This window comes from Epinephelus lanceolatus, chromosome 13, assembly GCF_041903045.1.
Source record: "Epinephelus lanceolatus isolate andai-2023 chromosome 13, ASM4190304v1, whole genome shotgun sequence".
NCBI classification, from domain to species: domain Eukaryota; kingdom Metazoa; phylum Chordata; class Actinopteri; order Perciformes; family Serranidae; genus Epinephelus; species Epinephelus lanceolatus.
In genome coordinates, this window is record NC_135746.1 from 44,356,455 (window position 1) to 44,369,024 (window position 12,570).

The following is a 12,570-nucleotide window of genomic DNA, read 5'->3' on the forward strand; positions in this document are numbered from 1 at the left end:
CACAAAAAAGATATTAATCATGTTGTCTCAATATGAAAATGATAGAGAAAGGGCATAACTCCCAAATCGTTGGAGTATTCTTTTATGTGAAGATACACAGTGAAGACATAACATAATCCTAACACAGCAAAGCTGTTACCTGCAGTCTTCGCTTGCAAAGCTAACGCTACTAACGTTAGGTCAGTCCAAGTAATTAGTGGAAACATGCAAACATGCTAACGTTACACACAAATTAGTACTAAAGTAAGACCTGTTCATAAATGTTCTGGTGTAGCACTTAATTTCTTATAAACTGAGGACAACTGCTTGCTGTATATTTGTGTTCATGGTCACAGTCACAGATAATTTTAGATGATGCTCCTTCGTTATCCGTCATGACATCAAAAGTACAACCAAGTCCTCATAGATACAGTACAGGCCAAAAGTTTGGACACACCTTCTCATTCAATAAGTTTTCTTTATTTTCATGACTATTTACATTGTAGATTCTCACTGAAGGCATCAAAACTATGAATGAACACGTGGAGTTATGTACTTAACAAAAAAAGGTGAAATAACTGAAAACATGTTTTATATTCTAGTTTCTTCAAAATAGCCACCCTTTGCTCTGATTACTGCTTTGCACACTCTTGGCATTCTCTCCATGAGCTTCAAGAGGTAGTCACCTGAAATGGTTTTCCAACAGTCTTGAAGGAGTTCCCAGGAGTGCTAAACTCCCAGGAGTTTAGCACTTGTTGGCCACTTTGCCTTCACTCTGCGGTCCAGCTCACCCCAAACCATCTCGATTGGGTTCAGGTCCGGTGACTGTGGAGGCCAGGTCATCTGCCGCAGCACTCCATCACTCTCCTTCTTGGTCAAATAGCCCTTACACAGCCTGGAGGTGTGTTTGGGGTCATTGTCCTGTTGAAAAATAAATGATCGTCCAACTAAACGCAAACCGGATGGGATGGCATGTTGCTGCAGGATGCTGTGGTAGCCATGCTGGTTCAGTGTGCCTTCAATTTTGAATAAATCCCCAACAGTGTCACCAGCAAAACACCCCCACACCATCACACCTCCTCCTCCATGCTTCACAGTGGGAACCAGGCATGTGGAATCCATCCGTTCACCTTTTCTGCATCTCACAAAGACACGGCGGTTGGAACCAAAGATCTCAAATTTGGACTCATCAGACCAAAGCACAGATTTCCACTGGTCTAATGTCCATTCCTTGTGTTTCTTGGCCCAAAAAAATCTCTTCTGCTTGTTGCCTCTCCTTAGCAGTGGTTTCCTAGCAGCTATTTGACCATGAAGGCCTGATTGGCGCAGTCTCCTCTTAACAGTTGTTCTAGAGATGGGTCTGCTGCTAGAACTCTGTGTGGCATTCATCTGGTCTCTGAGCTGAGCTGCTGTTAACTTGCCATTTCTGAGGCTGGTGACTCGGATGAACTTATCCTCAGAAGCAGAGGTGACTCTTGGTCTTCCTTTCCTGGGTCGGTCCTCATGTGTGCCAGTTTCGTTGTAGCGCTTGATGGTTTTTGCGACTCCACTTGGGGACACATTTAAAGTTTTTGCAATTTTCCGGACTGACTGACCTTCATTTCTTAAAGTAATAATGGCCACTCGTTTTTCTTTAGTTAGCTGATTGGTTCTTGCCATAATATGAATTTTAACAGTTGTCCAATAGGGCTGTCGGCTGTGTATTAACCTGACTTCTGCACAACACAACTGATGGTCCCAACCCCATTGATAAAGCAAGAAATTCCACTAATTAACCCTGATAAGGCACACCTGTGAAGTGGAAACCATTTCAGGTGACTACCTCTTGAAGCTCATGGAGAGAATGCCAAGAGTGTGCAAAGCAGTAATCAGAGCAAAGGGTGGCTATTTTGAAGAAACTAGAATATAAAACATGTTTTCAGTTATTTCACCTTTTTTTGTTAAGTACATAACTCCACATGTGTTCATTCATAGTTTTAATGCCTTCAGTGAGAATCTACAATGTAAATAGTCATGAAAATAAAGAAAACGCATTGAATGAGAAGGTGTGTCCAAACTTTTGGCCTGTACTGTACATCTCTGGTAAAACTGTTAGGTGTTAAGTGTTCAGGAATGCCGTTGCATACTGCTTACTCGAAGAACACTGTAAACACGGCTCCTTCTTCTGTGGTTTAATCACTGCGGGCTGCTGCGGGCGAGCAGAATCACTTCCGCCTTGGGTGCCGTATTCTGGTTTGCTGACTTCCACTGTGTGTCTGACCCGAGCGAGGCTACGCTAAATAGCCATATAGAGAAAGGCTTTTTTGTCACTGTTGGGTTCAAATAAATATGCGGATCTTCAAGGGGGGGTGATACAAACTAGGGACAGTTTTATTAATGGTAAAAAGTTCCGCACAGCTGCTTTAAGAACAGTCTTAAGTGCGGTGAGGTTTGTGGAAATGTGAACGGCTCGTTTCTCCTCTGACACGTCACATACCTGTGTGCCGCCACGGCTCGGCTGTTCAGGTACTTTTGGGCAATCATGACACCAAGAAGAGGAAATTATTGGACCTGGAGCCAGGCTTCTCGGTCACCGGTAAGCCGTTATCTTGTGCCACAGAGCACTATGGCCACCATATTTGACAGGAATACGTATTCCTGTCCATGTCTGTGTCTGTGACCCCCGTTCAACCCACAACTGGCAGGATTCACCTTTCGTTTCTGCTGCTGGTTGAAATCTGTACTCGCTCAGCATGCTGAATGATTTATTTTGCTCGCACAAAACTATTTTTAGTTGCAAATGCAAGTAACGTTAAAATGCTCGGTAGAGCCCTGTAGTGGAAAACAAATCACTGTAGCATCGGTGGTGTTTCTGGCCTTGCATGTAATTACGGTGTTGCATAAATTGCATGTCATGCTGTTGTGATGAGTGAATGTCATGAATGGCATGTTGGCATGGTCTGGTAATCTACCAGACCATGCCAACATGCCATACCTGAGAATACTTTCCAAAACAGCCTGATACAGTAAGAACATTACTCGATCGACACCAAACACCCTGAGTCTGTGCAAGAAGTACAGTCTTTGCTGCAAACGAGAACACAGATAATCTACATGGACTTGCCAATCAATCAATCAATCAATCAATTTTATTTATAAAGCCCAATATCACAAATCACAATTTGCCTCACAGGGCTTTACAGCATACGACATCCCTCTGTCCTTATGACCCTCGCAGCGGATAAGGAAAAACTCCTCAAAAAAAAACCTTTAACGGGGAAAAAAATGGTAGAAACCTCAGGAAGAGCAACTGAGGAGGGATCCCTCTTCCAGGACGGACAGACGTGCAATAGATGTCGTACAGAACAGATCAGTATAATAACTAAAACTAAAAAGGTTATCAAGGTGAACACCAAGATACCTGTAAAAGTTGACTTGGTTGATTTTTTCTCCATGGATACACAATGGTGTGTGATCCCCTACTAGCTTTGGGTCCAGCACCATTTTTTCTGTTTTCTTTACGTTTATAGTGAGGTGATTTTCAGCACACCACTTAACATAGGTTTGCACTTCATTGAAGTATGTTATGGGCTCTGTATGCTTGTACAGCAAGCTCAGGATTGCAGTGTCATCAGAAAACTTAAAAATAAAATTATCTGTGTGGCTGCGGCAACAATCATTGGTATACAACGAGAATAGCACTGGTGAGCTTACACAGCCCTGGGGTGCTCATGAAGTCATAGATTTAGTGGCAGAAAGTTTATTGTTAATTCTGACATTCTGGAAGCTATTGGTTAAAAAGGAATAGAACCATTTTATGATAAAGGGGCTCATGTTCATATCATTCATCTTCTTTATCAGTAGGTAAGGTTGCAGTGTGTTAAAAGCTGAACTAAAATCAATAAATAAGAGACACGCATAGGCCACAGGGGACTCTAGATGCTTAAGGGCAAGGTGAGTGATACCATTAATCGCATCATCTGTACCTCTCCCTTGTCTATAGGCAAATTGGAATGGGTCTCGCTCTGAACATGTCCCTTTGCAATAACGACACCATAAATTTCTCAAAACATTTCATGACAATTAAGGTTAATGCCACTGGTCTGTAATCATTATTTTGACTGCATTAGGGCTGCAACAATTAGTCGACTGATCGACTATCAAAATAATCTGACTGTTATTTATACATTTCTGCATCAATGTCTTGTCATCCATTGTTGAAATCTGACAGTCACACATGTATAAATTTTGTATTTGTATTTTTCATTATCCTTACGACTGCTGTGATTCACACATAGTCATGTGAATGTTGTCATTTATACGTTTATTTACTTATTTTCTTTCTGTTTTCAGCATAGGCTGATTGATCTGTCACATGATCCAGTCACATGATATTTTCACACATTCTTAATGTGATTTAAACACCTGTTTGTAATTTGACTGGCTCATATCCTGATGAAGACTCGTTGAGTCGAAAGGCGTTGATATTCCTGTGGTTATTAAAGGATTTTTAATATTACCCCAGAGTGCCTCAGACTTTTCAGTTTGGGCTGCATTTTTGAACATCTTTTGAAACTTTCAGTTTACAATCATGACAGTCCTACTGTTTTTATTACTATAATCTGTGACTATTTTAGTGGTCGACTAATTGGTTTGAGTCATTTTTCATAGAAAAGTACTATAAAAGTACCCCAAAATTCTGAACAGTACCTGAATTTTAAGGGGATCAACTACCGGCTTTAAGCAGGGGTCCAGAGTCTTAATGGCCTGTAGTACTTTACTACATTCCAAAGAAAAGTCTTGTTTATCAAACCTAAGGATAAAATCAGGGACCGCCCCTCCCTAAACACAGAACGCAGGCCTCATCTTCCATGGGGGGCCACATTTTGCGCAAGGGGATGCATTTGTGCATATGTGCAATGGATGTGCATATGCGCTACCGTGAGGCGCGCGTACAATCAGCTCGAGGAAGGAGAGAAGAGACCTGTAATCTGACCGTGTATGCGTAGCTGCAATGATTGACAGCACTCGACATCTGACCAATCAGAGGGGTGCGCCAGCAGGCACTTGCAGAGCTGCAGCAGGTGAAGAGTAGTCGACATGTTGTCCAAAAGACATCACGAGTCAGAGCACCAACACCTAAGCTGCAAACTCATTAGATAGGAATCTCTGTCTCCAGTCTCTGTCTAGACTGGAGAATTTTTTTTTTTTTCCAGTGGCCCTGATTACCATTTATTGAATGTCTTGTTACCGCCCTATGCATTCACCTCTGATGAAAAGGAGTGGTAAAATGACTGGTGGTCGTATATATTGATAGGCTATAAACTTTAGCCAATATATAATATATTGGCTAAAGTTTATAGCCTATCAATTTATGTTGTTAATATAAGTTTTCGACAATTTTTATGGAGGTAAATGTCGCCATCTGTTGGTGAATTTAATACATAACAGTCAGCTTTTGAGGAGACAGAGAAATACTGATTGAAATGAGTGTGTAACTGAACTAAACTTGAATGTAAAATTTGAAATATCAGTCTGTTTGATCCTGAATTAGTATGTTTTCTTAGGACTGTAGTCTGTACAAAATAATAATAATGATAATAATAATACAACAACAACAACATTAATAATAATAATAATTAAAGCTGCAAGCAACGATGAACAGGCCCTCGCATCTTCACGCAACTCGGGAGGGCTGGCAGGACGCCTTCTGACGCGTCAGTTGATTTCTGTCAAAGTTAGATATCGCATGCAGGAGTGACTCTGCATATCCTTGATACAGTGCTGGAATAACATATTTCACATTTTGTATCACTTCCTCTTTCCACTAGGGGGAGCTGGAGAGCGCACTAATTATACATCATGTTTTTGTACATCAAATATACACCACAGCATGTAACTTTCAGATAAATCGAAAGATAAGTGTTTGATGAGACCTACTTCCTGTTGCCACTAGATGGGTCTATGAGTATCAGGCAATATGGTAATGAAAATGTGTTCAGGGCGGGACTAATATGAATCATGTGAAGTTTGGTGGAGACAGGACTATTTATGCCAAAGCTACAGCAATTTCGTTTTTCATGGCGAGACCTCAAGATTCAACGCTCAGCAGCGGGCGCGCCATTCAACATTGGGCAAATCCTGTGATAACTTTTGGTCACAATGTAGTCACGCTTACATACACCAAGATTGGAGCCAATCTGATTAAATCTGTAGGACAAGTTCGTTAATTTACAAACCACGTCAGCAAAAATGCACAAAAGTGGCACAAGTAAATTCAAAATGGCGGACTTCCTGTTGGGTTTGGAGCATCGCTCCAAGAGGCTTTTTTGAACGTGATTGAGTGTTACAGGTGCCTACCAAGTTTCATACATGCAAGTCAAAGCAGCTTTGGGGGCTGCTTAATTGAAATATTCTAGGGGGCGCTGTTGAGCCATCTTGGTGCATCAAAGCACAAAAATCACATCAGACAACAGGACTTGCAACCTGTGATGTGTATGCCACGCTTGGTGAGTTTTCAAGCATCCCTTGTCCCTTCAAAACAACATCGTGTTTAATGGTGAACAAGGCGGTGCCACGGTGACAGCGTTTGATGAAAACTCAAAAGCTTCATTTTTAAGTATCATCAATGTCTAAGGACTTAGACCAGCAAGTTTGAGGTGGGTCTGATTAACCTGCTAGAAGAGGGACATCAAAGAATGTATAAAGTAGCTTTCTGTTGCCAGTAGGTGGCGCTATGGCGGTAATTCAAAATTCCTCTGTAGATGTGTTCAGGGCTGGACTGTCATCATATGTGTGAAGTTTTGGCAAGATATTCCCACGTGGAGTCAAGTTACAGCAACGTTTATCATCACGGCGAAACATCAAAGTTCGCCGCCAGGCCGTGGCCACGCCCTTTGACGAAAACTCACAGTTTCCACAATAAAGCATCATCAACGTCTTATGACTTTTTTCACCAAGTCTGAAGTGGATCTGGTCAAGTCTGTAGGAGATGTACATTAAAGTCTAAAACATGACATTTCCCATTGCCAGTAGGGGGCGCTATGTTTATCTCTAAATATTGACATATAGATGTGTTCAGGGCAGGACTGTCATCAATCCTGTGAAGTTTGGCCAAAATTGGACCATGTATGCTGGAGTTATAAACTACTTCCTGTTTAGTGGCGAGACCCCTAACTTTGATGCCATCCCACGGTCACACGCATTGACGAAAACTCAAGCTTTTGATAACTTTTCATCTTCAAGGTCTTGGGATGGGACAGACCAAGGTTTGAAGTCGATCGGATGAAATCTCTAGGACTAGTTCGTTCATTTATAACCCCTGGAAATGGCCAAAAATGCACCAAAATTGCACAGTAAATTAAAAATGGCCGACTTCCTGTTGGGTTTAGAGCATACCTCCAAGAGGCTTTTATGTATGTCTCTGGGCGTTACATAAGCCTGCCGAGTTTCATACATGTAGGTTAAACTAGCTTCAGGGGCTGTTTCCTCAAAGTTTTGTAGGGGGCGCTACTGAGCCATTTTTTGGAACCCATACACGAGACCCTTAAAATATCACATTTTTCACCAGTTTTGAGATGTGTGCAAAGTTTCATGAGTTTTCGGGTATGTTAAGCCTCCCAAAAAGGCAATTCATTTGGAGGAATAATAATAATAAATAAAAAATCCTTGCATTTCAATAAAGTCCTTGCACCGCTAGGTGCTCGGGCCCTAATAATGTAATAACAGATAGCAATAGTAGTAGATTTTTGTTAATATTAGTAGTAGAAGTAGTAGTAGTACTACCAGAGCAGTACTGTCATTTTGTACCTATTTTCTACCTACATTTGGGATTGGGGGGGGGGGGTCAATTTGGTCAGGGGCAGTCCTGTGTGTGACAGTATGCATCTGTGCTGTCCTCAGTCAGCTGGGGTCTGGAAAAGCTGGAATATAATATAAAAAGTATGATTTCTTTAGTGTATACTCATCTAAAAATAAGAGCTGTAGTGCTTTCGTTACCTTAGAATGAGCTGTTTGTATCTACATAGCGAGTGGGTCTTTGCCTACAGAGATTGCCATGCTGCACCACCATGTTTCTACAGTAGCCCAGAACAGACAAACCAAGCACTGGCTCTTGGTAGGGACATCCGCATTTTCAATTTTTTGTCTAAGTAACCGTAGTTAGCAGCTCCTCTGCAACGAGAGCATCAGAAAAACACTGATATTTTTTGTTTGTTTGTTGGTTTTTTGAATGAAACTGCTTTGTTCTGTGTTTTTACAGGTTTAAATCACCTGATCGGTTTGTTATAGAGAGGAAGAGACGTCTGTGGATAATTCAGCTCCTGGTAAAAAAAAAAACTCCACAATGTCTGGATCTTAAGTTATCAGAGAAAGCAAGCCAGCACACATTAGCAGGTGCTGGGCTCGCAGCCTGTCACTGACATACCAAAAAGCTTTGAAGAAACGCTTATTTGAAACGCTAATTTGTTTGCTTAATTGTAAACCCGCTTTATTCAGTGTTTTCACTAGTTTATATCAGTTGGTCTGTTTGTTTTGGAGAGGAAGAGAGCTTTGTGGATAATTCAGCTCCCAGTAAAAACCTACTGAACATTGGACACTGAAGGAATTCTAACTTGTTTCATCTGGTTGTAATTTGCAATCCTCACAAATAGATGTCACTAAATCCCTCTAAATCTTATACAGTGTTCCTTAAAGGGTTGTTATGACTAGAAGTCTTGGACCTGGTTCAAATGGATCCATGGAAACCCTACCTGAAGAAAAAACTCCCTGCATGATCATGCATGTGGGTAAAATTTTCTTTTGAAATGATAGTGAGACAGCATGTCCTCATAGCTGACAAGTAGTTCACTCTGATCCACTCGGGTATTACACATTGACATTTGTACCCAAGACCCACAGTAAAAGAAGGGCACCCTACCCAGACCCAGACTGACTAAACTTGAGTCCTGGGTCAGGTCTGGATTACTAGGAACCAAGTAGACCAGTAAAACCTCTAGTGGTGACCTAAAGGTTGTCAAAGAGGGTTTACAGTCTCAATCAAAAGTCTCCAGGATGTGGGGAAGAGTGAAGCTCTGCTAATGTATAACCCCTGCCACAGTGCCCTTACAGCTGAACACACCACCATGTTTCACAACGCTCTGTCCGTTAAAGTGAACAAACATCCTGTAAGTGGTCTTCTTTGATCAGAGGCACTGACAGCTTACCTCTTCTGACTCCTGCTTAGGAGATGATCTCACTGATCCTCTCGATGTGGGAGCCTAAAACAGGAACATAATGAAATGTACATAAAATGTAAGAAACAACTGATATTTGTGGAAAACCATAGATCACTTTCTGTGATGACACTTCAAAGGGCTCCAACAGTGCCAGTTCATAGACAAACAGTTAAGTCCAGATGAAATGCCATTTGAAGAGTATCAGCTTCATTATTATGACATATTTCTGGGTGAAACAGGACAGAGAGATGGGATATGATGTTAAGAGGAATTTGATTTCATTGATGAAAAGTGGGCATGTCATAACAGTAAACCTCAGATGGTGTACAGAAATGGATAGTAGTATCCATCAGGGAGAGACGAAGCCTATTGTATGCTCAATGTAATGTTGCTGTTGTGTTACATGTTACGCCTCTTTTGCTTGAGAAATGCAGGCATGCCATCTAAGAAATCACACACTGGGGCAGCATGATGACCCCGTTGTTTAGTTCTGTGTAAAAAAGTGAAGCCAGCATAATAAAGGATCTTCGTTGTGGTAGTATTACAGGATATCTGCATAAAAAGGGCCTCAGATTTAAGGTGAGTGCAGAGCAGAAGAAGGTGAAAGCAGTCCTCTAATGTCACAATCTGCACATACATCATTAAACATCAAACCAAATGACCATAAGCAAAACACATCTTGAGCTGAGGAGGACTTTTAAGACATTTACACATTTCAAACATTTTGTGCAATATTAAGAAGATGATTGTTTATTAAACAGCTGCAACCAACAACTAGGGTCACTGTCGTCTAATGAATTAAATGTTACCACATTTTACTCTAATGAGTAAAATGTGGTAACCATTGAAGATGCCCATGGCAATTTCCCAGAACCCAAAGCGATGTCTTTAAATTGCTTGTTTGGAACAACCAAGAGTCTAAAACCCAAATATCTTCATAAAACAAAGAAAAACAGCCAACCCTCAGTTTTAAGAATAGTTTCTAGTTCTTTGTTTTCTTCATTGTGTCATCTCACCTCTTTGTCTGCTTCAGACAGCATGGCTACAAAGTTATCAGGAAAGACCCCTTCTCTGCCCCCAATCTCCCCTCGCCACCATCCGGGCTCTCCTGTATCCTATTTAAAAAGAGTGAATGATGACAACATTTATGGAATCAATTTGTTCATTGTTTTTTTCACTTTGTATCTAACATGCTTGTTATTTCTTTATTTGCTGCAAGACGCAGATTCAGAAGTAAAGAGAAACAACTTGACAAAGCAGTGTCCAATGTTAAAAGTCATTATGCTGTTTTCTGTACAATTAAAACAGGGTGCACTTCTCAACAGTCTCCACTAGATGGTGCTAGCTTCCCAATCTTGGCAGGGAAACTGATGGGAGTCATGATTATGAGTCACCATTCTACTATGAAATAACAGGGTCATCATATGTGGATACCTAGTCAGAGGCTGCTGAGCTGAGCCACCAGTCTGTGTATCTCTATGTGCTGGCTGGGTGCCATGTAATGGTTGACTCCTGAATGACAGAGACTCTGTAGACTCTGTGCCAATTCTCTGAATTAAAGCTGGTAACTGAGACAACTAATACGTAATGGTGTGACAGCAAAATGCTATGGTCAGTTAGTACCTTTAGAGAGCACATATATAAAATATAATTAAAGTGACAAGCTACAACAAAACACATTATTTACAAATGCCTCAAGTATGACAGGAGACATGCAATGTGATGGATGAGCTGCAACACTGGTTTCACTGTGTATTTACTGCTGCAGGATATTTTTTGGTTTTCTGTAACTTACCTGAAGTTTCCGTTAATTTCTCTCAAAAGGTAGCTGTAAATATGTTGTCAAATCATCCATTAAACCTCTGACCTCTAACACATTCTCTAACCACTGGCTATTAGGGGGTGCACCGATTCATTGGCTGAACTTGATAAAATTATCTGTTTTTGACATCATAGAAAGCCGTATTACAGAAGTATCTGCAGCTATTAGGGAAAAGATCTCATCCCTATATCAAAGCATCCAGAAATCTATTTTAGAACTGAAAAACGACACAGCTGTAAATGACGCCACTCTGAAAGAATTGGAGAAATGCGTTACAAGCCATTTGGACAGCCTCTCGGCACCTCATGCTAAAGTGGAACGTCTTTGGAGGAGAAACTCAGCACACAGAGTAAGTCAGACCAAAAGACCCACTGTGACTTTTCATCCTGAGATTACATTATTATCACGTTCGTAAGGAAATATTACGGAGGGCCGCGGAAAAGAAGACCTTAGAAGCCCAGGGACTAAAAATACAAATATTTCCAGACTTTGCCCCGTCTGTGGTAAAACGGAGAGCAGCATTCACTAAAGTCAGAGAGATGCTATGAGGGAGACCAAACGTCAGATACGGACTAGTGTACCCGGCCAGATTAATGGTAGATGTGAAAATGTGGGAGGGGGTGGGACCCAGCTGTCTTATTATCTTAATGTTACCACTTAAAGGTCAACTAGTCAAGGTTTGACCCAAGCCAGCTGGAATGTACGTGGCTTGAACAATCCAGTAAAGAGAGGGAAGGTGTTTGCCCATCTTAAGTCATTATCACCAGATGTATTATTTCTACAGGAAACTCATTTTAAAAATTATTCTCATACCAGACTTGAGTGTAAATGGATCGGAAATGCATACCGTTCATCTTTTCCTGCAAAAGCTAGAGGTACAGCAGTTATGAGAAGGAAAGGCATTTCTTTAATTCACAAAGCTACAGTATCTGATAAAGGTCGATTTTTGAAGTAAGTGGGGAGATTTGTTCTACACCTCTTACCCTGTTGAACATATATGCACCCAATGTGGACAATTCATCATTCTGCAAGAAAGTGACATCTCTTATACCAGATATGTCCCAACAAACCTTGTCATTGGAGGTGATTTCAACTGTGTGTTAGATCCGTACCTAGATAGATCTTTCACCCGCAGAACTGATAAAAGCAGTTTGAGTGTCTTCCTTAATACATTTATCAATAATTATAATATGTTTGACATCTGGAGAACTGCAAACTCTTTTTACTCAGCAACTCATAACTCATATACCAGGATAAATTATTTTCTCATTGATGCAAAACTGATGCATTATGCTGTAGATGCAAAATATCATAACATTGTGATTTCAGATCCCAGTCCTCTCACTTGCACTCTAAACATTTAGAATATGGAGAAACCACAAATGAATTGGAGATTAAACCCTCTGCTACTCACTGAAAGAGAATTGTGTGATTATCTAAAAACCCAGATATCGCTCTACTTTGATACTAATGACAATTTGGAGACTACTCCTGCTACACTTTGGGAGACATTTAAAGCATTTCTCAGATGCTGTGTCATTTCATATGAAGCATCTAGAAAGAAGAAAAATAAGC

At 40.8% G+C, this 12,570-nt stretch overlaps 1 protein-coding gene across 3 annotated transcripts in view; it reads right to left on the minus strand.

Annotated features, from left to right (window-relative positions):
• The window catches only part of cd2ap (CD2-associated protein), a 260,040-nt gene that overhangs the window by 124,733 nt on the left and 122,737 nt on the right, over positions 1-12,570 (minus strand). For all 3 annotated transcript variants that reach the window (XM_033619722.2, XM_078174115.1, XM_078174116.1), the window contains 2 exons: positions 10,190-10,288; positions 9,162-9,215 (listed from right to left, as the gene is read on the minus strand). In XM_033619722.2, coding sequence (XP_033475613.1) covers positions 9,162-9,215; positions 10,190-10,288 — 153 coding nt within the window. The remainder of the gene's footprint in view (positions 1-9,161; positions 9,216-10,189; positions 10,289-12,570) is intronic.